This window comes from Poecilia reticulata, chromosome 3 (assembly GCF_904066995.2).
Source record: "Poecilia reticulata chromosome 3, P_reticulata-male-v2, whole genome shotgun sequence".
Lineage (NCBI taxonomy): Eukaryota > Metazoa > Chordata > Actinopteri > Cyprinodontiformes > Poeciliidae > Poecilia > Poecilia reticulata.
In genome coordinates this window covers 36,434,740-36,461,449 of record NC_088832.1, presented here as the reverse complement: position 1 = coordinate 36,461,449, position 26,710 = coordinate 36,434,740, and the positions used below count along the sequence as shown (strand labels likewise).

Genomic DNA, 26,710 nt, shown 5'->3' with positions numbered 1-26,710 from the left:
GCAGTGGACTGGTGCCAGTCTGCAGTGAACTGGTGCCAGTCTGCAGTGAACTGGTGCCAGTCTGCAGTGGATGACAGAGGCAATAATATACTGTAGTGAGTAGTTTGAAGCAGAAGTCCCACCATGTGATCCACAGGGTTTTCCCAGCTGAGCACAAACTTCATGTACTTTGTTTCCACAGGCACCACAGCAGAATCAAGTGTAACCTGTTAAAAGGGATATGAAGTTATTATTCCTATGTTATCAATTTTCTACTGCCAAGTTTACAGCCACAGGAAAACAAAGTATAAGAAACTTTACCTTCTAATCATTTGATAAATATTCATTGGAGAAATGTGAAGTTAATGAACTTATAACTTCTATATATATATATATATATATATATATATATATATATATATATATGCAGTGCAGTTCTAGGCACAGCCAAGATACTGCGCAGAACCCTCAAGCTCCCAGTTCTCACCAGTCCCTCTGATTGGAGTCTTTATCTCCCCTCGATCTCAATTCTCACGTTTCTGCTGCAACCGGATTTTCACTTTTTGTTTCCTTAGGCTACAAACCACCACTCTTCCCCTCAGATGAAAAAGAAATCTGTCACCTCAGTACAACATCACATCCGTCGCTGCAAAAACATCTGGAACAGGACCATAACGGGTCTCAACCACACCGCTGAACAGAACCGACACTTCGCTGACCGCAAAAGATCCCCTGCTCCACAGTATTCAGCAGGACAAAAGGTTTGGCTTTCAGCACGAGATATCCCACTCAAATATATGTCCAGAAAACTCTCCCCCAGATTCATCTGTCCTTATGAAGTTTAAAGAGTCATCAGTCCCTCAGCTGTCCGCCTCCTCCTCCCATCATCTCTCCCATCACCTCTCCAATGCCAGGAGTTCCTGGCTTTCTGGATTTTCCTCCCCGTGACGCCGTGGATTATTACCCACTAGTTGCCCGAGTTCCCTCCTCACCTTCAGCAGATGAATTGTCTTCAGTTCCTGGATTCCCAGCTGGCAGTCGGATCGCTCTTCTGATCTCCTCACCTGAACTTTCCTGTCCGGCCTCCACTTCAGCCCTCACCATCCACCTCCAATGAACCCTCTGTCTGAACCAGCCATCGGAATCTGAAACACGTCAAGAACCCCTAATACAGACCAATGCCCCGGTGGCCACTGTACTTCACCTGGCGGAGAAACTTACCAGCCCAAGTAAGACTAATCCATTCTTGTCTGAAGATCCACTGTCCGATCTACCTTGAACTCACCGTGTCTCTCTCACCGCTCTCCAGAGTACGGACGACCCTGGCCTCACATGCTAGCTCAGTTTGCCCTGTTCAGCTAGCAGAGAAACGCTGCTCCACGCAACTGGCAGCTCTGCCAGTTTTTCTCTGAGACCAATAATTAAATATCCATTTTATTTAATGTTTTTGGTTAATTTGTTCAGTTCTCTTAGGGATTCAAAATGTCTTCTTGAGTCAGTGCTAATTGCAGCAACAGGAGTCCCTGGTTGCTCCATCTTAGCTGCGCCTTCTGCAGTGGAGGACATGTGAGGACATCATGTCTCCTCCATGAGATGGTGCAGAACACGCTGCTTATTTCTGCGAGGCTGAGTTTGGTTCTGGTGAGATTTGGGTTCCTCTGCAGATCCAGAGAGGCTCAGCACGACCGGCTGATGAGATCCAGATGTTGGAGTCGGATCAAACACGCCAAACTGCGATTGATCCCCAGCAGCGACACAACGCAACATCCAGCTAAAAGAACCAGATCCAAGATCCAGAACCCAGATCCAAGTCACTGGACTGTCAGTAACCAGCTGCTGGTGGTTCTGGAGGTTCAGGTGACCTTTGACTCTGTGGACCTCGCTGTGGTTTCGTGGATTCTGTGGTTCGGCCTTCAAACGGTTGCTGCCTCTCTTCTGAGCGGGGTGCCGCAGGGCTGCGCTTTAGCGCTCTTGGTTTTGTCCTTGTTGTCTCTGGGATTTATTGCAAACCGCCGAAACATTAAATTGACTTGTTATGCAGATGATGTGATATTTATTCACCAGGCAGAACTTTCTGTTCCCGAACGACCAGCAAGCAGAACGGATCCCACATGGAGACAAAGATCCTGCTGGCCTGGGAAATTTCACCACAACTGAAAAACCCAAAATCACGTCTGACAAAACAACTTGACAAACAAATCTCTGTTGTTCTCCAGATTTCCTTATTTTCACCTGTTGAACCAGGTCAGGCTGTTTTTATCCAGCTGACCAACTCCAGGACTTCACCACCACCACCTGCCATTCTCCCGTTTTGGTCGGGAAACTACCGAACTCTACTCCGTTCCCACCCGGGCCCGTATTGGTATCTTCCTGTAAACATCCCATATTATGGTAATGATGGGGCCCCAACCTGGCAACACTTCTGGTTTTACCTAGTTTGCTCTGCATTGCTTTGCTGCTTCTGCTCTTTTACCTGTTGCTGTGTTGGGTTTTGACCCTGAAGCAGTTTGGTCTCCACTGTGGTCACTGCAGACATGGATGTTGGTTGGCTGATGGATTGATGGGGACGACTTGGTGTCAGTGATCTTCCTCCAGAACATGGTGGAAACTTGGACCTGCTCCTTCAGCGGCTGTGAAACAGTCAGCAGGTTGCTGTGCAAAGCTGCAGCATCCATCATGACTCCAGGTCCTCCAGCTTCACGCCACATCGAGCTGCAGAGAGCAGCCAGAGGACGCACAGCTGCTAACACTCAACCCCCTGTGAGACAGGCTGTGTGTGTGTGTGTGTGTGTGTGTGTGTGTGTGTGTGTGTGTGTGTGTGTGTGTGTGTGTGTGTGTGTTAGGGGCTGGTTAGCCCGACATCATGACCTGCATAAATCTGTCCACACACAGAGGACTCACCTCCCTGCTGAGGACAGACGCTGAGGACAAAGACGTCTCTGGGAGGTAAATCGTTCAGATGCAGCGTCAAGATCACTGGCTGGAAAACTGAAGCAGCCACTGAGCTGTGTGTGTGTGTGTGTGTGTGTGTGTGTGTGTGTGTGTGTGTGTGTGTGTGTGTGTGTGTGTGTGTGTGTGTGTGTGTGTGTGTTTAGAGAAATGCTAATGAGTCATGAACACAGATGAAGTGATTCACCTGGACTAAAAATAAGACGTCTTGTCTGAACAAAGTCTGACACAAACTCAATGTTTCCTCCAGCTGCAGAGGCGATCCGGTCCAGGTGAGGTCGGGTCGGGTCGGTCCAGGTGAGGTCGGGTCGGGTCGGTCCAGGTGAGGTTGGGTCGGTCCAGGTGAGGTCGGGTCATAATGGAAGGCTGGGTGGTCCTGCTCTTCTGGCTGGAACCCATCCAGGTTATTTCAGGTCACCATTCAGAACCGACCCAGAGTCTTTCTGTCCATCTTACCCAAGACGTTCCTCACCTGTCCTGTCCTCACCTGTCCTGTCCTGTCCTGTCCTCACCTGTCCTGTCCTGTCCTCACCTGTCCTGTCCTGTCCTCACCTGTCCTGTCCTCACCTGTCCTGTGCTTCGGTTGTAGACTTTAATTGAATGACTTTGTGTTTAATATATTTTGGAGTTTTTTTAAATTCCTTTTTTGTCTTTATTCCGTTAATTTGTGGTCTGTCCTTCGTCTCGGTTTAAGCCCCGCCCCTCTGCGTCCCGACGCGGTGCGGTGGTTTCTGTTAGCCTCTGCTTGTGATTTTGGCCCGGTGGGCCGGTTGTCCTGTTTCCGATTCTTTATTTGCATTAGACTCGTTTTGGGTTTCAGTCGGTTCTAGAAGGGGCTTCGACGGCCGGATCCGGTCGGCCCCCTGCGGTCCATTTTGTTCATTTTGATCGGATCACCTGGTCCAACTTTCTGGAGACACTTTAGGGGTTTTGTTTGTCTGTTTTTGGACGTGGGGAAATCAAAGCTGAACCAAAAGAGAGTTTAAGAATTAAAATAAGTTTTTTCAACCCTCATTTTGCCTCTTGTCCTCAAATACATTGTGCCCTTGGTGGACGTAACACCTGTCCAGACCTGACCTGACCTATCATGTCCTGGACAGGTAAGGATGGGTAAAAACAACCAAAGCTAACATGCTAGCCTAGCGCCAGCATCAGAAATGGCTCCTGGTCTTTAGCCAAAGAATAAAGAGAAATCCTGACGCCTCCATCTTGTTTCCATCTGGTGAAACAGGAAGTTGCTCTCAGTGTCTTCAGTGGTTCTTGGTGCAGCGCCCCCACAGGCCAGGAGGGGAACAGGTTGGTTTGACTCAGAACCACAGCAGCTGGAGGTGGAGCAGATGTTCTGGTTCCAGTAGAACCGGGTCGACCGACCATCAGGTTTGACTTGGAGACGGTGTGTTCAGGAAAATCAGGATGTTTAAACATCTTTTCTGCTTCTCTCAGAGATCCAGAGGGAAACGACAGTCTCTGTTTCCCTCTGGATGAAAACACTTCTGGATTCAGGATTTTATCACATGCATTGGCTGGTTTTGGTTCTGGTTCTGGTCCAGACCACACTGCTGTGTGAACGAACCCCCCGCAGCTGGGCGGTTCTGGTTTCCAGGAAGCGGGCCGTTTGATTGGGTCGTAATGCTGTCAGCAGCTTTCTGCAGACGTGAGGAATGTGAACATCTGATGGTTGGATCTGGTGTCTCTGTTGACAGGAAGCATTTCCTCTCATCTCTGGTCCAGAACCTCCAGGAACACAGCGTGCTCCTAACTGGGTCAGCGGGATCTCAGGATCAACCCGGTTCTGTAAGAATCCCTCTGAGCTCATCACAAGGGGATTCTGGGAGGATTTTCCTTCCAGAACATTCTGGTGAGCATGAGGAGGAGGAGGAGGCTCCGGACCCGCTGCAGGTTCTGTTCTGAGCGTCTCCAGCAGGAGAGGGACGGCTGTCTTCTGCCTGTCCTGCTGTCCAGGCCGTTATGAGAGTAAAAACCTGAACTCTTCTGGACCAGGTGCCGCACAATCCGGGTCCTCACAGGAAGTGATGTCATATCTGCTGTCAGTCACTTCCTGGAGGACAGCAGACGGTTCCCAGAGGACAGGACATGATGTCGGTTTCTAACCAGGAGACGTTGAGGTGTTTGAGGGAATCTCTGTCTCAGCTTCATGTTTTATGTTTCTCCCAGACTTCCAGGGAAGAAACCGACCCGGCAGATCCGACCTGAACCTGAACCACCCAACCCCCCAGCAGCAGGAGGGCCGAACGAGGAAATAACCCCCATTGTTCTGGGTCTCCAGGGGACGAAAGCTGCAGGCACCGAGTTTAACTTTCTCTGCAGCAACAAAACGACCGAAAAAAATACCCCACAGAGATTTAATGACCCCCCACTCCGTTTACCCCCCCTCTCTGTTTAACCCCCTCTCCGTTTACCCCCCCTCCACCCCTCTCCATTTACCCCCCTCACCCCTCTCCGTTTACCCCCCCTCCACCCCTCTCCATTTACCCCCCTCACCCCTCTCCGTTTACCCCCCCTCCACCCCTCTCCATTTACCCCCCTCACCCCTCTCCGTTTACCCCCCCTCCACCCCTCTCCATTTACTCCCCCACCCCTCTCTGTTTACCCCTCTCCGTTTACCCACCCTCTCCATCTCCGTTTACCCCTCCACCCCTCTCCGTTTACCCCCCCCCCGCCCCCCCCCCGCCACCCCTCTCCTGCTGCTGTTCCTCTTCAATCCGTTTCTGCTCTCTGTTTCTCGGTCAGCAGTCTTCTGGCGCCCTCTAGTGGTCAGACTGCTGAACTGCACTAGCGCCATCAGGCCCGTCATCAGTCACATCAGGGCCGTGCTGATGAAGATTGATGCATACGTTGGAGGGATTAGGGTGCTACAGCCAGAATATCTGCATCTTCTGGATTTTTCCCTTCTTGCCATGTATAGAGAACATGTACAGATGTATAAATATCTATTTTTCTTTTATAAAGAAGCCTTTTGTGGAGCTTATTTATTTCTGGGAAAAGATTAAACTGGCGTGAACAGAGCTGTGTTCACGCGTGAGGGGCGGGGGCTCAAAGTCAACGGGGCCCATTGAACAAGGTCTTCAAACCCTGTACAGCAACCCAATGAGTCCAGAATCTGATATTTAATCAGGTCATATTGTCATCATGTGGGGACAATGCAAAGCTAATAGAATCTGTTTCCCCAGCAGGTGTCATGTTGCTGCTGGAGGCTGAGCTGACCTGAGACTGAAGCTGTTAAACTGACCAGAGGAGAGAAGGTCAAAGGTTATGAAGCTATGAAATAGGAAAATCTTATGCTATTTCATTAAATAAGTTCTACTACTTCAGTTTAACCTCCGACAGCCTGGCTGCAGACTGATGTATGGACCAAACTGCAGAAACATAGAAACTGATGTTTTCCATGTTTCTAGAATCATGAGACTGAGATATCAAGGCAAAGAAACTCAGCAGCGGTTGGTCGGGGCCATTCAGGGGCCTCCACACATCCAGGGGCCTCCACACATCCAGGGGCCTCCAGACATCCAGGGGCCTCCAGACATCCAGGGGCCTCCAGACATCCAGACATCCAGGGCCCTCCAGGCATCCAGGGGCCTCCAGACATCCAGACATCCAGGGCCCTCCAGGCATCCAGGGGCCTCCAGACATCCAGGGCCCTCCAGGCATCCAGGGGCCTCCAGACATCCAGGGCCCTCCAGGCATCCAGGGGCCTCCAGACATCCAGGGGCCTCCAGACATCCAGGGCCCTCCAGGCATCCAGGGGCCTCCAGACATCCAGGGCCCTCCAGGCATCCAGGGGCCTCCAGACATCCAGGGGCCTCCAGACATCCAGGGCCCTCCACACATCCAGGGCCCTCCACACATCCAGGGGCCTCCACACATCCAGACATCCAGGGGCCTCCAGACATCCAGACATTCAGGTGAGGGTCTGAGGGGCCCGGGGCCGAAATCATGATTCTGTCTAAGGCTCCATATTACCTCAGGCCGGCCCTGGAGTCTACCTGGAGTTACCTGGAATCTACCTGGAGTTACCTGGAGTCTACCTGGAGTTACCTGGAATTTACCTGGAGTTACCTGGAGTCTACCTGGAGTTACCTGGAGTGTATGTGTGTGTGTGTGTGTGTGTGTGTGTGTGTGTGTGTGTGTGTGTGTGTGTGTGTGTATATGTGTGTGTGTGTGTGTGTGTGTGTCTCTGTGTGTATGTGTGTGTGTGTGTGCGTCTCTGTGTGTGTGTGTGTGTGTGTGTGTGTGTGTGTGAAGGCACATGAAACAGGAAGTGGATCTGCCAGATGAGTGACTCCAGGACTCTTGGGTTAAATGAGGCTGAGACGAGGATCAAATCAAACCTTTAATTTGCCATAAAACATTCAGAGCTGAACAGGTGAAGGTGTGATGCCACCTGTTGACAGGTGAAGGTGTGATGCCACCTGTTGACAGGTGAAGGTGTGATGCCACCTGTTGACAGGTGAAGGTGTGATGCCACCTGTTGACAGGTGAAGGTGTGATGCCACCTGTTGACAGGTGAAGGTGTGAAGCCACCTGTTGACAGGTGAAGGTGTGTGAAGCCAGACTGAGCCCTTTAACTGAGCCACAGTTTACAATGATTGTCCGTTTGCAGCCGAAGGCGTCACTACAGCAGCTATGTACAGCGACGGGGGAGCCAGGGTTGCATAGCTGCTCGCTGTTTGCCCTTTGTGCTTTTAGACCCGTCTAATTTGTTCCACAGCGCCGGAACCAGATGGGTCCAGAAGGATCACTGTCATCCAGAAGACCCAGAACTGGTCTTGGTCATAGACTGTAGACTCAGTGGAGTCAGGAATGGGTCCAGGTGAGACATCTGTCCTCTACAGGATCTCTGTTGGAGGATCCTCTCATATCCGTACGTGGAAGTTGCTGCAGAAACAGAGAAGAAGAAGCAGATCACTGATTATTGATTCCTCTTCATCCTCACCAGCTCCAGTGACTCAGCAGGTCATCCCCCCCCCCGACAGTAATATGACCTCCCTGACTGCTGTTGCCATGGTGACAGCATCCCAGAGCTCCTCCCCCTGATGATGGATGTCAACAGTAAAAGCTTTTATCTCTGCTGCTCCATGCGGCGCTCCGGGCCGTGCCGGGTTTACGGAGCGGATCCGTTTGTTTAGCTGGTTCCACTTGGCGTGGCTCAGTTAGAGGCCGTTATTGATCAGTAGGTGGCGCTCTATGACCTCCGCCTCACTGACAAAGAAGGCACACATTTAATCTTTTCCTAAGTCGTTTCCTCTCTGAGTCGTTTCCTCTCTGAGTCGTTTCCTCTCTGCCTGAGTCGTTTCCTCTCTGAGTCGTTTCCTCTCTGCCTGAGTCGTTTCCTCTCTGAGTCGTTTCCTCTCTGCCTGAGTCGTTTCCTCTCTGAGTCGTTTCCTCTCTGAGTCGTTTCCTCTCTGAGTCGTTTCCTCTCTGAGTCGTTTCCTCTCTGAGTCGTTGCCAGGTGAAATGTTGGGTGTGATGTTGGAGGCGTTACCTCAGGAAGTCTGGAGCTTTGGAGATCATGTTCTCGAAGTCGGAGAAGGAGAGCTTGCTGTCGGCGTCCAGGTCGGCCTCCTCGATGGCCTTGTCGCACACCAGAGTGACCTCCTCTGGGGTCAGCTCCCCTTTGGTCAGCTTGTTCAGGGTCTTCTGCAGATCCTCCTTACAGATGAAATTGTCCCTGTTAAAGTCTGGAGCAGGAAGACACACGGCAGCTCAGCTCAGATTTTGCTTTTCATTTCTTTTATTGAAATGCTGTTAATTATTATCATTGTAAACTATTCAAAATAAATTGTGTAAATTATCTAAAACTAAACTAATCAAGATAAATTAGTGAATTATTAAAGTAAATTTTCTAAATTATTTGAAATGAATTTCCAGATTTGCGGGATGTTTATGGATGTTTGCTGTTGGTTCATATTTGGTTTTGTTTAATGGTTTTTGCTGTTGGTAATATTTATTTTGTTTGTGCCTCCCAGGCTGCCGTAGCCGATGACTGCAGGCCGTAACGGCTGGCGGCGCTTTGGCACCAATGAAGGACTTGAACTCTCAACATGTTTGGCACAAAGAAACCGACGCTTCGTTTTCCCCGGCGACGTTTTGTTATCAAGTTTCTTATTCTAATGTTTGTGTACGTTTTCGTTGTCATGGTGACGTCATGATCTGCATCCAAGAAAATAAACAAAACTGAAAATCACAGCTGAGACTCAGCTGAATAATCCAAGAGCTGCGGAGCTGCTATAATGAGGATGTAATGGACAGAATGGGCCTGAGGACATTTTGTTTGGACACAAATGTTCATGTCTTTGGAGTTTTTAGGTGCTTCCATTTTAATCCAACTCCAGTTCGAACGCTAGTTGACCTCTGACCTCTGGTCCTCCAAACCTCGGTCTGGGTTCGGTTTGAATGTGAACCGGAGACCGTTCCAACAGCAGGAAGTGGACTGCAGCGCAGGGCATTCTGGGTAAATACAACCAAAGCTAACATGTTAGCCTAGCGCTAGCAGCAGAAATGGCTCCTGGCTTTTAGCCAAAACTAAAGAGAAATCCTTTAATCACTAAAATCTGACGCCTCCATCTTGTTTCTATTTAGTGAAGAAGGATTTGGCATAAAACCAGTTTTGTCCAAATTGGTATGTTTATATTGAGCAAATTTATTTTCATGATTCCACTTTGTGCAATTTTATGGTCAGTAGAAAATCCAGTGTTTACATGTGAACAAGCTTATTTCATGTGATTGTAATGGAATTTCTTATTCAGTGGACAGAATATTGAAAAAGCATTTAACAGAATGACTTTCTGCACCAAGGCGAGCAGGAACAGAGGATCGGACTGAAGTGGCGAAGGAAGGTTTGACCTTCATCACAGTAGATTTGAACAACTTTAGGTTTATTATGTGGTACTTCTGATTAATGAGAACCTCAGAGTTCATCCTGAGGTTCATGAAAGAGCGTCCTACCGTAGATCTTGAAGGCGTAGATGGTCTTCAGCTCTCTGGGGGACGTCTCACAGAGAGCTGAAAACATGTCCACGAAGTCATTGAAGCTCATGTTGCCCTGTCCGTCCTCAGAGAACGTCTCCACGATCCTGTCCCTGAACGGGTTCTCCTGCACAGACACAGACTCACGATCTGTCCATTGACTTCCATTCATTTCTACAGCCTAGACCCAACCCTAGCCCCAGAATGTATACCTGTACTTTGATTTACCATTTTACCTTGGTTCAAGGATCAAGGCTGCCTAATAACCTACTGGTGGAGTTAATCTTACCCACATGGTTTTCCTATGCCTCACCGGAGTGTCCTACTCGTTTCATTCTTACCTTTATTTAGCCACTTGGGATTATGTGAAGTCCCCTTCTGCTTTACAGAGGATTATGTGAAGTCCCCTTCTGCTTTACAGAGGATTATGTGAAGTCCCCTTCTGCTTTACAGAGGATTATGTGAAGTCCCCTTCTGCTTTACAGAGGATTATGTGAAGTCCCCTTCTGCTTTACAGAGGATTATGTGAAGTCCCCTTCTGCTTTACAGAGGATTATGTGAAGTCCCCTTCTGTTTACAGAGGATTATGTGAAGTCCCCTTCTGTTTACAGAGGATTATGTGAAGTCCCCTTCTGCTTTACAGAGGATTATGTGAAGTCCCCTTCTGCTTTACAGAGGATTATGTGAAGTCCCCTTCTGCTTTACAGAGGAACAATACCTCAGTCCTAATTTTATGGCATAGATTTTTAACTGGAGTTATAAATCAGTGAGCTCTAGAGTGACGCCTTTGACTCCATACACCAATGTTTGGGTCCATGGACCGTATAGGGGGATGTCATTGTGACACTAATCCATCCATCCATCCATCCATCCATCCATCCATCCATCCATCCATCCATCCATCCATCCATCCATCCATCCATCCATCCATCCATCCATCCATCCATCCATCCATCCATCCATCCATCCATCCATCCATCCATCCATCCATCCATCCATCCATCCATCCATCCATCCATCCATCCATCCATCCATCCATCCATCCATCCATCCATCCATCTTATCCAGGGTCGGGTCGCGGGGGCAGCAGCCTCAGGAGGCCCAGACTTCCCTCTCCAGCCTCTTCCAGCTCCTCCAGGAACCCCAAGGCGTTCCCAGGCCATAGAGAGACATCGTCCCTCCAGCGTGTCCTGGGTCTCCCCTCCTCCCGGTGGGACCTGAACTCCTCACCAGGGAGGCGTCCAGGAGGCATCCTGACCAGATGCCCGAGCCTCAACTGGCTCCTCTCGACGTGGAGGAGCAGCGGCTCTACTCTGAGTCCCTCCCGGATGACCGAGCTTCTCTCTCTAAGGGAGAGCCCAGCCACCCTGCGGAGGAGGAAACCCATTTCGGCCGCTTGTATCCGTGATCTCGTTCTTTCGGTCATGACCCAAAGCTCATGACCAGAGATGAGGGTGGGAACGCAGATCGACCGGTAAATCTAACCCTAACCGTAAAATCCAAAACAGTGTTTTTTCTTGTGGGGACCAGAATTTTTCCCCACAACATCATATGTGTCAGGAAAATGGTCCCCACAATGCATCAAATACATGGTACACACACACACCACACATCAGCAGAGACGAGCATCCACCTGTTGAAGGACAGGAGAACATCCGGATCTGTGGGACCAGGTTCTGGAGGACCTGGCGGTGGACCTGCGTACCTTGAGCTCCGGCATGGTGACGATGAGCGCCATTGGGACTTTGATGTCCGGGTTGTTGGTGTAGTCCAGTGGCACCAGGTGTGGAGCCAGCTCCCGGTACCGTCCGTGGAGGCTGCAGAGCACAGAGGACGCACCGTGAGACAACGGTCCACCCGACCTCACACCGCCCCCTGCTGACACCAGATACCACTACGACTAGACACAGTGAGACGTCCTGTCTGTCCTCATCCTGCTGTCCATGTCCCACCAGCAAATCTAATTCTGGTCAGACCTTTCAGGACTGAATCAAATTATTTTCTATCCTGTTTGGTTTCGTGGTTCTTTAAATAAACTGGTCTAATAATAAATAATTCCTCTGAAGAACTTCTCTGCCCTGTCAGCAGCATTTGTCTCATAAATCCACCAAAAGTCCCAAAGTATCTGCTAGGAACAGCAGCCTGTCCAGCTGGACACCTCGCCACTGTCTCACTGCAGGAACCCTGACATGATGTACAGAGAGCAGAGCTTCACACATCTATTCCGGTTCTGGCTCCTATTTCTGATCCCCTGGACTCTACCTGACCTGTACCTGGACTCTACCTGACCTGTACCTGGACTCTACCTGACCTGTACCTGGACTCTACCTGACCTGTACCTGGACTCTACCTGACCTGTACCTGGACTCTACCTGACCTGTATCTGGACTCTACCTGGACTCTACCTGACCTGTACCTGGACTCTACCTGACCTGTATCTGGACTCTACCTGGACTCTACCTGACCTGTACCTGGACCTGTCACCCCAGAGCAGGGACTTTCAGGCTGTTTCTGTCTGGTTTGTGGCTGAGATGGTGTCTCCTTTGTCTCCGTGTCTCCGTGTCTCCGTGTCTCCTCCTCCTCAGGAATGAAGTAGCGTGTGGACTCACCTCAGGATCTCCTTCCGGGTGAAATAGGTGCAGTCCTGTAAACAAGCAGAGAAACGGGTGAGGATCTGTCTTCGGGGACCCAATCAGCAGCCGCGGCTCCGTCCTGCCTGCTGTGGCTGTGAGGCGTCGTGTTTGTGCGGGGCAGACCTGATACGCCTCCAGCTGCTCCTCGGTGAAGGTCGTCTGCTTGTTGCCCATGGTGCGCGGCGGATCGTCCCATCACAGAGCTGATCCCACTGGAGACTCCCCCACCTCCACGCTAGGAGCTGCACATCCAGGCGGAGGCTCTGCATCCGGCTCCCAGGATGATGCTCCTTTTGCTGGATGAGGAGTGGTACACTGCCCTGATGCTTTCAGGTGCTGCTGGGAAAATCTGGCTTCCAGGAGACAAAGGAACGCTAAAATTATTTCTACGATTTATTACTTATACTTATTTAGTCTTTGTTTTAAAATTTCAATATGTTTTGTTTGTTTTGTTGAGTTAAATATTTATTAAACAACTAATCCTCATGTTATGAGCAGTTCAGCCATGATAAACTTAACCTAAATCTGGGCCGAAGTAAAGGATTTGGGCAGCACCTGAAGGCAGCACAGCGCTTCGTTTGGTTTGCCTCAATGGATGCCTCAATGGAAAGTCAACACTATTCATTTTTATATAATAGCAAAATATTCTAAAAACAATGCGGCGATGCACTGGTCCTGCTGAAAAATCCATAAATTTAGTTTATTATATTTAACCCAATAAAAACCTTTGGAGACCGGAAGGGGGGCTTCAGCACCTGCCCCTTTCAGCCTTGATGCCCCAAGTGCCCCTTTGTTGGAGGGTATTGTTTCTGAAATGGTTATTATTATTTATATTTGTCTGTCCCCTCTAAATAAAAATGTGTAAATTAACCTTGCAACCCAGGTCTGTTTGTGCTGAACCTTAATCTCCGCTAGGGGCGCTGTGGGCTCAGTGTGTGGCGTCACAAACACTAAAAGGCTCCGTTAATTTCCACCATACAGCTGCAGTCGTTGTAATGAAATGGAAACCCCATGACTTGTCCACGACATGACAGCTGCATCCATATTTAAACGTTTATGTGAGGATAAAACCTTTTTAAACGTGTTTAACCTCCAGGAGCTCAGCTATTGGAGCTCAGCGAATCACGTGACCGGAAATGATCAAGTCTGTTTGTTTTCCACACGAGCTTTTAGTTTCATTCAGCTCATGCATCTTTATTTTCCGCTGTAAAACAACATAAGTGATGTTGAGACAATGTTTTCTATTTACAGTTCTTGTTTTTTGGGTAATAAAATGTAAAATGTTCCGAACCGTGAGTCAAACCGGGATGTTCGAGGTTGAAATGGTTCCCTCCCCAGTTAAATGGGTTATCGCTTCTCGGCCTTTTGGCTAAGATCAAGTGTAGTATCTGTTCTTATCAGTTTAATATCTGATACGTCCCCTACCCGGGGACCATATATTAAATTGATTTTTGGAGCAGGGAGATGGAATAGGGGCTTGCTCCGTCCACTCCACGCATCGACCTGGTATTGCAGAACCTCCAGGACCGGTGCACCCCCTGAACTGTCACCTGGAAAACTGACAAAATGGCGTCAGAACTGTTTGCCTCCATGACGTCAGATCGACGCACAGAGAACAGCAGCTTCTTTAAACTACATGAAAACAGAGTATTTATTTCATTGTGTGCATCTGGAGGTTTGCGCTCCTCAGCAGCAAATATTTAACTTACAATAACTAAAAATAAAGAGCAAAAACCATTTGATCTGGTTGCCTTTATTCTGTACATTATAACAGAAACATGAAAGATGTGAAAGTAGGAGGAATGGAGGGCTGGTTAATGGTTTTTATTTTTATGATACAAAGCGCTTTGCATTGCCTTGTTGCTTCTCGGCCTTTTGGCTAAGACAGCGATCGCCTCCGCGGGGTGGTGACAGTGTTTAGTCTTGTGACTTGGCTGTTTATCACTGTTTAAGAGGTTCATTAAATTTGTCCCTGGTAGAGATTTTATCCACAAATAGTGGAATATATCTCTTCCCTTCTAATTTGTGTTTTTTACTGGTGTTTATAGTTTTAACCTTTAACGGGTGGTGCCTCCACCATGGCGGCTACTCATGCCGGCATGCGGAGGCACCACAGCGTTCGCTTTTTATTTTCGGAAAATGGTAAAAGTACTGGAATATCAAGACTAGACTTCTCAAGGAAATTAATCCAACAGACTTTGAAGTTTCGGCCAGATGACCTGAACTGTATCCTCACCCTGCCCTTCAACCGAGGATATGATGTAAGTTTCACCAGCGGCGACCTGTTGAAAGAGTTTTGGACCAGATATGAAAATGCAAAGACCCAGTTTTCAGCGTTTGACGTCGAGAAACTGACTGACAACTCCCTGAAAACGGTGATTGTCAGGATGTTCAATGAGACGGTCAAGGCTGAAGACATCTGTATGTGGCTGGGTAGATACTGCACGGTGAAGGGCCAGGCTGTGAAGGTGCGGGATGTGGACGGCATCTGGAACTGCGCTTGGCGGGTCCCCATTAAACAATGGGAAGACCCCCAAGGCTTCCAGGGCCTGAAACATCTCCCATCCATGATAGTCCTGGGGGAGAACCGAGGCTACATCCATTACCAAGGTCAGCCAAAACTCTGCCGTAAATGTGGTGAACATGGTCATCTGGCCGAGGTTTGTGATAAGGTTTTTTGTGGGAAATGTAGGGAAGTGGGACACACTTTTGATGAATGTACTAATGGTCGCAAATGTAACTTATGTGGTGAACAGGACCATCTTTTCAGAGACTGCCCAAAATCATTTGCAAATAAATTGAAAAAGGCCAAGGAAGCAGAAAGAGCGGACAAGGTAAACGAGCAGGTTGAAGCCGTTGGGCAGGAAAATTCAAATCTGCCGCCAGCTCCTCTGATTGGAGGAGAGGAGGTGGCGGCGGAGGGGGAGGGGAAGGAAGCAACCCCCCAGACAGAAACATCCAGTGAGGGGGGGGAAATGCAGACCGTAGGCGGAGCTAGCGATGAGTCCCAGGAAATGGAGTTTGACAGCAGCGAGGATGCCCCCCTCCCCGACGCCCAGCTGGCTAAGAGGCCGGCATCGGAGTCTCCCTCTGACCTGACCGTCACAGTGGAGAAGAGGGGAAGACTTGAGAACCTCTTCGGTTCCTTCGGAGAGGAGACCAGGTTCTTCCTCTCTAATCCAGCCGATGAGGCCTCATTTCAACATGTTGCTCAGCAATCAGCCCCGGAGGACCCACTGAAGGTATCGGCCTTAGAAAAACGTCCGAAACCGAGAGTCCGAAGGGGGAACGGAGCTCCGGCCCGACCTGCACCACCATGCGGGGTCGAGGAAGAGCTCTGTTCACAGGGCAGTCTCTCTAATTTGGTTTAAACGGTTTTAATCCTTTAAAATGTCTTACCTGTTTTTAGTCATTATACTCATGACTCTCACCTTCTCAACCATCAATGTTAGAAGTGTGAAGTCGCGAGTTAGAGCCCAGAGTGTTTTATCCTTTTTAAGTTCTGTACAGTCCGATTTGTTTTTACTACAATGTGCCTCCCGTTTTTAAAAACTTACACCAGGATCTGTGGCCGCGACCGTCCATATGGAGCGGCTCCAATGAAAATAAAAACGACGGCGTGGCCATTTTAATAAACAACCCGCACATCTCGGTGAAGGGGAGCATCGTGGTGAGGGAGGGACGAGCACTTTTAGCAAATCTGACTTTTAACGGACAGGATTTTAACCTCTTAAATATTTATGGTTTTAATGACAAACATGACAGGTACGACTTTTTAGAGGAACTGCAGCCCCACATGCTGGGAAGAAAACCTTTTATATTTGGGGGGGATTTTAACTGTTTTAACTAGAAAAGACAGGAAAAGAACCGGACAAGATTTTAGGGTAGACAAGACATCGCTTTTATTACAGAGAATGGTTAGGGATTTTAAACTGGTGGACTGTTTTAGAACCATGCATCCTGGAGAGGAGGGCTACACCTGGGTCAGTGATGATAGCTCTAAGGCTACACCTGGGTCAGTGATGATAGCTCTAAGGCTACACCTGGGTCAGTGATGATAGCTCTAAGGCTACACCTGGGTCAGTGATGATAGCTCTAAGGCTACACCTGGGTCAGTGATGATAGCTCTAAGGCCTCTCGCATTGACCACTTCTTCACAAGGGACTGCGCCCTAACCGATGCTAGATTGTCACCCGTTTTCTTTTCCGATCACCTCCTTCTGTCCTGCACACTTTCACTCCCTTCAGGTGAGACGACCGGGAGAGGTCTGTGGAAGCTCAACCGCTCCCTGCTGGAGGACCAGGCTCTGGTCAGCCAGTACCGGGAGCGGTACCGCGAGTGGCAGACCCTCCAAGACCTGTACGAAACACGAGCACAGTGGTGGGAGATGGTGAAAGGTAGGACCCGGACTTTCTTCAGACAAGCAGGGAAAAAGAAAAAGAAGAAAGAACAGAGATGCATGATGGGGCTGCAGAAACGGTTACAAAGATATTACCTTTTAAACCAACAGGGAATGGATTTTAATAAAGAAATAAGAGAAGTAAAGAAAGAAATGAACATTTTAGCACAAATAAAAAGCAAGGGAGTCATTTTAAGGAGTAGAGAAAGAGAAATAGAAGAAGGAGAAAAATGCACAAGATATTTTTTTAAGAAAATAATAAATAATCCAAGTTTTATCGCTGAACTGAAATCAGAAAACGGAAATATAGTATCCAACATAGAAGAAAAGAAAAGAGTGATTGAAAATTTTTACAGCGAACTATATACAGAAAATACAGCTAAAGAAAATATATATGAAACTTTGGGCTTTCTTGAAAAAAGTTTAAAAGAAACTAGTTTTTTAGAGCAGGATTTTACCCTTTTAGAGCTTTTTAATTCTTTGAAGAGTTTTAAAAGAGGAAAATCTCCTGGCTCAGACGGACTCCCTTTAGAATTTTACTTAACATTTTGGGACATTTTAGCACCTGATTTAATTGTTGTTTTTACTGATTTTAGTAATTTAGACACACTCCCGGATAGTTTTAGAACAGGAATAGTTACACTTTTATACAAGGACAAAGACAAAAGAGATCTTAAAAACTGGCGACCCATCACCCTTTTAAACGTTGATTGTAAACTTTTTAGTAAACTTTTAGCAGCCAGGATGCGCCGAGTGTTGGGGGATCTAATCCACCCGGATCAAGCCTGCGCGGTGCCGGGCAGGAGGATCACCGACAGCCTGGTACTGATCCGAGACACCATCTGTTATGCGAGAGACAGAAACATTCGGCTGATCGTCCTAAATTTAGATTTTGAAAAGGCTTTCGATCGGGTCTCGCACCAGTACCTTTTCCAGGTACTGCAAAAAATGGGTTTTCCTGGGAGGTTTGTAGCGTGGGTGGGCCTGCTGTACAGAGACATCTCCAGCAGATTCATGATTAACGGGTTTTTGACAAAAGCAGTGAAAGTGAACTGCGGTGTCCGTCAGGGTTGTCCGTTATCCGCCCTGCTCTACGTGACCTGCATCGAGCCGCTGGCGCAGATCTTGAGAAGGGACCCACTGATCTCAGGTGTAACGATACCGGGGAGTGGAGGGCAGGTGGCCAAATGTCTTTTATATATGGATGATTTTAACATTTTATGTACAGATCTTTTATCAGTAGACAGAGTTTTCCTTTTAACAGATTGGTTCGGCAAAGCGTCAGGCTCAAAATTAAACAAAGAAAAAACAAAAGCACAATTTTACGGACCATGGAAAAATAGTGAGAAAACAGGACTTCAGTTCCAGGTGACCCAAGAACAGAAAATTTTAGGAGTTAAATTTGATAAAAATGGCGAAGGGAAAACAAACTGGACAGAAATAACAGGAAGGGTAAAACAGAGACTAGGTTTTTGGACAATGCGAAACCTAACAATAGAGGGAAAGATTTTAATAGTGAAAGCAGTGATTTTACCAGTGTTTTTACTAACCAGTTCTGTTTTTATCCCCCCTAGGAGAGTGTTTTTAGAGCTGCAACGAGACATCTTTTATTTCATCTGGGACTCCAAATGGGAGAGATTAAAACGTGAAATAATGATGAAACCCAAAGAAAAAGGAGGGAAAGGAGTCCCAGACCTTTACCTGTTTTTAGGCAGCCATTACACCAGCACTCATTTTAAACAAGCCATGGACATTTTTAACAACCCAAAAACCAATGCTATGAATAGATTCTGGTTTGGGTCATATTTAAGAAAACTGAAACTTTTAAAGAGTGATTTTAGAAAACCAGCAGCTTTTAAACTGGAAGGAGAGGAGATCGGGATTTTAACTAACCATAGTTTTATTGTCTCTGTTGTGCAGGACCGGGAACCAGTGACTCCAGTGCGCGGCCTCCTGTTTGGAGACGCCACCACAGTTTGGCGCAATGTGGGCCATCCCGTCCTTCCGAACAAACTCCAGGACCTGTCATGGATGGTGGCTCATGAGATCCTCCCGGTCAGAGCCGTCATGCCTCCCGCGGCATGTCGGCGACGTCCATCTGCCCCCGACCCGGTTGTGGCGCGCCGGAGTCGGTGAGGCACCTGCTGTGGGAGTGCAGCGCTGCCAGGGACCTGTGGGCAAAGGCCGGCTCCTTGCAATTCCCATACTTACCAGCAGGGGAGGTCCTCAACATACAGCTAGTGCTGTACGGGGTGAGCCACCAGAAAATGGTGAAGAAGGACTTCGCGGAGATGTGGCTCACCCTCGCCACCATCAAAGACGCCATATGGACCTCCAGGAACCTGCTGGTAAGCAGGCGCAGGCAGATGCCCCCCGTGGCTGTGATCCGTATGGCGGCAGCAAGAAGAGGAAACATCGGAGCTGCAGGTGGCGCGCCAAGGACACAGCCACAAAGAAGAATCGCCTGCGCCTCCACGGACAGAGGACCCAGCAGCGGCGGCCTGGCCCTCCGGGTGAGGCAGGAGGGAAGGAGCAGCAGGGGGGGCTTCTCCTCTGAGCCCCACCGCCGTTTGGAAGGACGGGACGGCCCAGAACTTTATAAGGAGTCACCCCGGTTCTGCTCAACTTTTAACATACAGAGTTTGGTTTTAACATCCTTGCTCTTATCTTCTTTTAGTTGAAAATGTGACAGATTGTTTTTTACTTTTGCTTATGTGAAAAGAATATTTCTGTATAGATGTGTTGCTTATAAAATGTTCAAAGTAACAATAAACTTTTTTTCGAAAGAAAAAATCTGTTCTTATCAGTTTAATATCTGATACGTCCCCTACCCGGGGACCATATATTAAATTGATTTTTGGAGCAGGGAGATGGAATAGGGGCTTGCTCCGTCCACTCCACGCATCGACCTGGTATTGCAGAACCTCCAGGACCGGTGCACCCCCTGAACTGTCACCTGGAAAACTGACAAAATGGCGTCAGACCTGTTTGCCTCCACGACGTCAGATCGACGCACAGAGAACAGCAGCTTCTTTAAACTACATTAAAACAGAGTATTTATTTCATTGTGTGTGTTGGGATCCGGAAGTTTGTCAGTTTTCTTTTCCACTAGAGGGAGCCTGTGACCTTCCTCCTGAGGGCGTGGGCCGGCGCCTGCACACCGGTTCCCCATCTAACCATTTGGAGGCATATAAGTGGAGGAGGATGCGGATACTTCTCTGCCAGAGTGTTAGCCAGTAATGGTACAGGCTTACCTTGAGCTACATCTGCCTCGATCTGATCGCTGATTCTGACCCATCTTGTCTCTGCCTTCACAGCTGCCCTGGTCCTGAATTATCAGGTCAACAACCAGTCCTTGAGACGGAACCCTCACCGCCCAGGGGCTCACTTGTCCGTCCTCTGCTGCCGCCACTGACCTCAACCTGGAACCCCTGACCAGCCTCCGATTCTCTAGGTCCTTCCCCGGTCCCAAAACTCTCCCCAAGCAGGTACAGTCACCAACCTCCACCCAAACAGCAAGATTTCCTGGATCCTGACTAACCATCTCTGTCCCCCCCTAGTTGCCTCGAGACCTGCCAGACGAACCTTGGATTAGATTTCACATTTGTTCGCATTCACTGTAAATAAATCTCATCATTGTATTTCCTGTCTTTGGAGTGTTCTCTGCATGTGGGTTAGGAAACTCGACACCAACATGACAGTGTGCATCTGGAGGTTTGCGCTCCTCAGCAGCAATATTTAACTTACAATAACTAAAAATAAAGAGCAAAAACCATTTGATCTGGTTGCCTTTATTCTGTACATTATAACAGAAACATGAAAGATGTGAAAGTAGGAGGAATGGAGGGCTGGTTAATGGTTTTTATTTTTATGATACAAAGCGCTTTGCATTGCCTTGTTGCTGAAACAAATAAATCTGATTGATTGATTGATTGATTGATGTTGGAACACACGCAGGACTTGAACCAGTTACTCTGAATGCAAACACAATGACAATACATTTTGAGTTCAAGTTTATTTTTTTTTAAATAGAACAATATGTATTTATGAACAGTTACATGTAAATACATGACGTGGTTAATTTCTAGTCTAGTGAGGCATCTTTCAGTTATAGGATCTTCGCTCTGCGGCGGGCTGTTCGTAGTGAGGCATCTCGCACTCAGGTTGTCGTCAGGATGGCAGCAGGCAGCGTGTGGAGGTCACTGGTGAGAGGAAAATGTTCTGGACGTGTTGGAAAGTCTCTGCCGGTGGTTCCGCCGTAGCTTTGCGGGGCTGTGAGGGGTTCGGCGGGGCTGTGAGGGGTTCGGCGGGGCTCTCTGTGGGAGACCGGAGCTTCCGGGTCTCTGTTCCGGTTAGATCAGGGTTTGGACTCCACTGTTAGCCTGCTAGCTGTTAGCAGCGGTGTTGCGTCCTTCAGCAGATGGTCGAGAAGTTCCCGCAGCTTCATCCAGAAATCTTCCCTCGTATGTCTGGGGCGCTTAGCCGGATCATGCTGCTCACTGCTCTGCCAGTTTGTTTCGTTAATCCTCGGAACCACTGGAACTAGAGACTGGGAGCTAGCTTAGCCTCACCGACACCAGACTCCCTTTAAAAATGACTCATTTAAGATTTCCTTCGAGTTGGACTGAAACCTATACATAAGATTTAAAGGGTCAAAGGTCAGGAAAAGAAGGTGGGGTGTCTGTTCATTTCGGCTGAAACTGAACGCATCACTCATTAAAACACGTGAACAGGATGTGACGTTTAGGTGTAGCAACAGAGCTCCTGTTTGAACCTTGACCTCTCAGTGTAGGGCAGAGCTTTAAACCAGGGCCCATCATTGTTGCTGGGCGGCCTTCCCCCCACCTGTTGCTGTGCACTGCATGCCAGCTGGCTGAAAGATGGCTACTAGAAGTTTTGCCTCCTTCGCAGTAGAGAGAGGTGTGAAAACTGAAGGAGCTCATTTCTCTGCTCTGTTGGTGAAACATGGTGTGAAGCTATCGGAGCAGACAGCCTGGCTAACTGAAAACAGCTGCTAAATCCATTCATTGTTCACATGGTTTCCCATAATGTCTGTCCGGTTCTGACTGGTTCTAATGGGATCTGATCCGATGCCGCCGGTCTGCGGGTTTCTGGTCCCAACCTGAGTTCTGCTGGAAAGTTCTGTAGAAGAGGCGGGTATTAATAGAGAAATAATTGATTTGATGTAGAGAAACGGGAATAAATGATGAAGAATTCACAGGGTGTGAAACTGTTTCCACCAGGAATCTGGAGGTTTTCCAGTTTGAACGTCTGTCGTTCCTCCATCGTGAATCTTCTGGGAGTGTTAAAGTTTAACTTCATGTTTTTAGTTTACTGTGTTCTGATTGTTTTTATTATTATTTATTATAATTCAACATTTTTGGCGCCTGAAACACAAAGTAATAAATAAATCATTCAACATGTGGCTTTAATGAAAATCTCCACAGGAATGTTTGATTTATTAACTGATTGGTGTTTTATGAGCTCCTTCCTGTCTGCTGCAGGTGAGCCAGGTGATGGGCGGAGCCAACAGGAGGCCGGCTGGCTCTTCCTTCTCCAGAGGGGTGAGTGAACCGGGTCTCAGACAGAACCTCTCTGTGCTGTCCTGCTGGAGTCTCCTGGTTCTGGTCTGCTGAAACGGAACCAGGCTCAGTCTGATCTGGGTCCAGGCGGTTCTGAGGCCGTCCAGAGGAACTGATTCTGGTTCTGTTTGGTTCCAGATGCAGACGGTGACTCTGATTCCAGGGGACGGCATCGGCCCGGAGATTTCTGCTGCCGTGGTCAAGATCTTTGACGCGGCTAAGGTGAGTCGGCGCCGGACCAGAACTGGGCCGCTGGATCCAGAACGGAGAACTGAACCGAGTTCTCCCCTGCAGGCTCCGGTCCAATGGGAGGAGAGGAACGTGACGGCCATCAAGGGACCCGGAGGGAAGTGGATGATCCCTGCAGACGCCAAAGAGTCCATGGACCGCAGCAAGATCGGCCTGAAAGGTTCTGATGCCGCTAACGATGCCGCTAATAATGCTGCTACGCTGCTGCTAATAATGCTGCTAACGCTGCTGCTCCTCCTGCTGCACAGATTTGTGACACTTTTCTAATATGAATTATTATAATGGCGTTTAGCTGCACAACTTTACAAACTCGCTCATTCGTGGCTGTTTTCACGTTTTTTACGCTGCTCAGATTAGTCTGGATGTTTGCAGTTTTCTGGAACGCAACGCGAAGCTCGACGTTATTTAGAGGTAAAATATTAACCCGGCGGGACGGATCATCCGGACATGATGGGCGGGGAGAGTCTGACTGAAACTAACCGGATGTCAGACTTTAGAAATAAAAGAAGCTCAAAGCTGCTTATAATAATCAGACTTGACAACAAAAACTCAAAATACTTCCTGTTTTTCCACCAACAAAATGCACATCTCCCTCCATTGTTTGTTTCTGTTGCTGCTGATTCTGTCGCATAGAGGAAATGAAATGAAGTTACCAAAGAAAATAGTACCAGTGATTTGGATAAGTACCTAAAGTCTGACTACTGGATGTGAATTGGCAACGTGTTGGATTTACTCCTTACTGAAAAATGTGGTGCGACTGCTAGCGCACTGCGGCTAACGCTGATTCTGCCGCCAACGACGCGGCTGATGCTGCAGCGGACACTAAATGATGCTGCAGTGAAGTTGCTCCTGTTGCTGTTGCTGTGTTGCTCCTGTTGCTGTTGCTGTGTTGCTCCTGTTGCTGTGTTGCTCCTGTTGCTGTGTTGCTCCTGTTGCTGTTGCTCCTGTTGCTGTGTTGCTCCTGTTGCTCCTGTTGCTCACCGATCTGGCCTCTCCTCCTCCAGGTCCTCTGAAGACGCCCATCGCCGCCGGTCATCCATCCATGAACCTGCTGCTCAGGAAGACCTTTGACCTCTACGCCAACGTGCGTCCCTGCGTGTCCATCGAGGGCTACAGGACGCCGTACACAGACGTGGACCTGGTCACCATCCGGGAGAACACGGAGGGCGAGTACAGCGGCATCGAACACGTGGTGAGTGGTAGGAGGAGTTAATCCACCTCGGACCTTTGTGGTTTCATCTTGGATTTCTTTTCAACCTCTGACTCGGTTCTGGTTCCTTTTAGACCCATCTCTCTTTCTGATCCCAGCCCCCACATCCTGATTCTGCCACCACCATGCTCCTCTGTGAGCAGGCTAATGTTCATGCTAGATAACCACAGGGAACTGAATATAAGCTAACTACCTGTGGGAGCTATGTATTAGCAGAAGCTAATGCTAGAAGAAGGGAAGCCTTCAGTTCCTGCCGGTTCCCCCTCCAGTCCATCAGAACCCTGACCGTGTGGTTCTGGTCCGGTTGTTCCAGATCGTGGACGGCGTCGTTCAGAGCATCAAGCTGATCACGGAGGACGCCAGCAGACGCATTGCGGAGTACGCCTTCGAGTACGCCCGGAACAACCAGAGGAGCAGCGTGACGGCCGTCCACAAGGCCAACATCATGTGAGGCTCCGACCCGGTCGGCTTCTCTGCGGCTCTGGAGAACCGGGCCGGACTGATGTGGGTCTGCCGTCTCTCTGCAGGCGCATGTCGGATGGGCTGTTCCTCAGGAAGTGTCGGGAGGTGGCCGAGAACTTCAAGGACGTGAAGTTCACGGAGATGTACCTGGACACCGTGTGCCTCAATGTGGGTCCCAACAGAACCGGTTCTGACCCAGATCTGGGAGACGCCTCACCTTTAACCTGTCCCGTGTTCTTCCAGATGGTTCAGGAGCCGACCCAGTTCGATGTCCTGGTCATGCCCAACCTGTACGGAGACATCCTCAGGTCAGCCACATGCCATCGGCCAATCAGAGGCCTTCGATCTGAGCGCTGACCTTAGGTGACCTTCTGACCTTGTGTTTCAGTGACCTGTGTGCCGGTTTGATTGGAGGACTGGGAGTCACTCCCAGCGGGAACATCGGCGCCAACGGAGTCGCCATCTTTGAGTCGGTGAGAGCCTCAGAATCATCCAGTTCTGATGGCGGCCGGGTCGGCTGTCCTGGTGGTTCTGGTTTCAGTAACCGGATCCACTGGGTCTGGGTTTCAGGCAGATTTTATAGATCTCACTTCATAGATAGATTATTATACTGTAGAACAGACGCTGCAGGACAGGCTGCAGTTACGTCATGCATCCACTAGATGGAGCTGCACTAAAGGGAATGTCAACAAAACGGTCCGACTCGGGTCGGCGAGGAGAGCCTGCTGTGAGTGAACCGGACCTGTGTGTGTCCTGCAGGTGCACGGAACCGCCCCGGACATCGCGGGCCTGGATCTGGCCAACCCGACCGCCCTGCTGCTCAGCGCCGTCATGATGCTGCGCCACATGGGGCTGCACCAACACGCCGCCAAGATCCAGACGGCGTGCTTCGGCACCATCAAGGAGAAGAAGGTGAGGCGGTTCTGACGGGTTCTGGGGCTGCTGGTCATAATGATTTGATCGATCACGGGTTGCTGAATGTTGCCGTGGTAACGAGTGCTGCTGCTGTTCCAGGTGCTGACCAAGGACTTGGGAGGAAACTCCAAGTGCTCAGAGTTCACCGCTGAAATCTGCCGTCGAGTCCAAGACCTGGACTGAAACCAGGGGGCGGAGGGGGCGGGGCTTCGTGACCCCTCTGAGGGGGCGGGGCTCCGTGACCCCTCCTCCTCTGAGGGGGCGGTGCCTCGTGACCCCTCCTCCTCTGAGGGGGCGGTGCCTCGTGACCCCTCCTCTTCGGTGGGGGCGGGGCTTCGTGACCCCTCCTCCTCTGTGGGGGCGAGGCTTTGTGACCCCTCCTCCTCTGAGGGGGCGGGGCCTCGTGACTCCTCCTCCTCTGAGGGGGCGGTGCCTCGTGACCCCTCCTCCTCTGAGTGGGCGGTGCCTCGTGACTTCTCCTCCTCTGAGGGGGCGGGGTTTCGTGCCTCCTCCTCGGTGGGGGCGGGGCTTCGTGACCCATCCTCCTCTGTGGGGGCGGTGCCTCGTGACCCCTCCTCCTCTGAGTGGGCGGTGCCTCGTGACCCCTCCTCCTCTGAGTGGGCGGTGCCTCGTGACCCCTCCTCCTCTGAGGGGGCGGGGTTTCGTGCCTCCTCCTATGAGGGGGCGGGGCTTCGTGACCCCTCCTCCTCTGAGGGGGCGGGGCTCCGTTACCCCTCCTCCTCGGTGGGGGCGGGGCTTCGTGACCCCTCCTCCTCTGAGGGGGCGGGGCTCCGTTACCCCTCCTCCTCGGTGGGGGCGGGGCCTCGTGACCCCTCCTCCTCTGAGGGGGCGGGGCTTTGTGTCCAAAGCGTTCACATCTAGGATGATGCACAAATGAAACCTGACCATGAATGAGATTCACCCAAATCGATGACATCGGCTCGTTGCTGTTGCTTAGCAACTGTTTTAACATTAGTTCTGCATCAGTGCAGCTCAAGTGTCTTATTTATTGTTTCTACTTCCTGCTCTGTTCACTTCCTGCCTGCAGAACCACAAATATAAACGGTTCGTGAAGAAGAGGAGTCTGGTGTGTTTATTGACCGTCCTCTTCATCACTTCCTCTTCCTCCCTGAACAGACGGTTCTGATTGGCTGACTAGTCAGTCATAAAAGTAGGAAATTTAACACAAACTGATTATAAGTGAAATACTAATGAATGTCTCATTCAGTTACATATTTAGATCATTTGTGTGCATCGAATCATTATTTCCAGTTTTTATCCGAGTGAAAAACGTGAATCATCTTCTGATCCATCTGTTCTACAGGTTCTCAAACTTGGAGAGATA

The 26,710-nt window shown here is 49.3% G+C and overlaps 3 protein-coding genes, 1 non-coding gene and 1 pseudogene across 6 annotated transcripts; 4 read left to right on the top strand and 1 right to left on the bottom strand.

Moving 5' to 3' along the window:
• Positions 1-5,628: 5,628 nt before the first annotated feature.
• On the top strand, positions 5,629-9,133 carry LOC145551215 (uncharacterized). The gene is made up of 3 exons (XM_081605715.1): positions 5,629-6,198; positions 6,345-6,851; positions 8,916-9,133. The coding sequence occupies exons 2-3, from the start codon at positions 6,349-6,351 to the stop codon at positions 8,923-8,925; spliced, it is 513 nt and encodes a 170-aa protein (XP_081461841.1). The 5' UTR covers positions 5,629-6,198; positions 6,345-6,348; the 3' UTR covers positions 8,926-9,133.
• On the bottom strand, positions 7,267-12,862 carry LOC103460111 (calcium and integrin-binding family member 2-like). 2 transcript variants are annotated; one of them, XM_081605714.1, is made up of 6 exons: positions 12,672-12,860; positions 12,525-12,559; positions 11,621-11,732; positions 9,895-10,042; positions 8,432-8,627; positions 7,267-7,824 (listed from the first exon to the last, which is right to left on the bottom strand). In XM_081605714.1, the coding sequence occupies exons 1-6, from the start codon at positions 12,720-12,722 to the stop codon at positions 7,803-7,805; spliced, it is 564 nt and encodes a 187-aa protein (XP_081461840.1). In that variant the 5' UTR covers positions 12,723-12,860; the 3' UTR covers positions 7,267-7,802. The 2 variants fall into 2 exon arrangements, with proteins under 2 accessions (XP_081461840.1, XP_081461839.1); XM_081605713.1 differs by lacking the exon at positions 7,267-7,824 and adding an exon at positions 8,061-8,148 and having other exon boundaries at positions 12,672-12,862.
• A 1,035-nt stretch (positions 12,863-13,897) lies between these two features.
• On the top strand, positions 13,898-14,088 carry LOC145551229 (U2 spliceosomal RNA). The gene has a single exon (XR_014087068.1). It is a non-coding gene; the product is annotated as a U2 spliceosomal RNA (small nuclear RNA).
• Positions 14,089-19,715: 5,627 nt separating this feature from the next.
• Positions 19,716-19,893, top strand: LOC145551231 (U2 spliceosomal RNA; annotated as a pseudogene).
• A 1,151-nt stretch (positions 19,894-21,044) lies between these two features.
• On the top strand, positions 21,045-26,442 carry LOC103460078 (isocitrate dehydrogenase (NAD(+)) 3 catalytic subunit alpha). 2 transcript variants are annotated; one of them, XM_008402069.3, is made up of 11 exons: positions 21,045-21,152; positions 22,452-22,511; positions 22,668-22,751; positions 22,824-22,938; positions 23,783-23,970; positions 24,302-24,435; positions 24,516-24,618; positions 24,694-24,758; positions 24,839-24,923; positions 25,210-25,362; positions 25,465-26,442. In XM_008402069.3, the coding sequence occupies exons 1-11, from the start codon at positions 21,123-21,125 to the stop codon at positions 25,546-25,548; spliced, it is 1,101 nt and encodes a 366-aa protein (XP_008400291.1). In that variant the 5' UTR covers positions 21,045-21,122; the 3' UTR covers positions 25,549-26,442. The 2 variants fall into 2 exon arrangements, with proteins under 2 accessions (XP_008400291.1, XP_017158606.1); XM_017303117.2 differs by lacking the exon at positions 21,045-21,152 and adding an exon at positions 21,430-22,100.
• Positions 26,443-26,710: the final 268 nt, after the last annotated feature.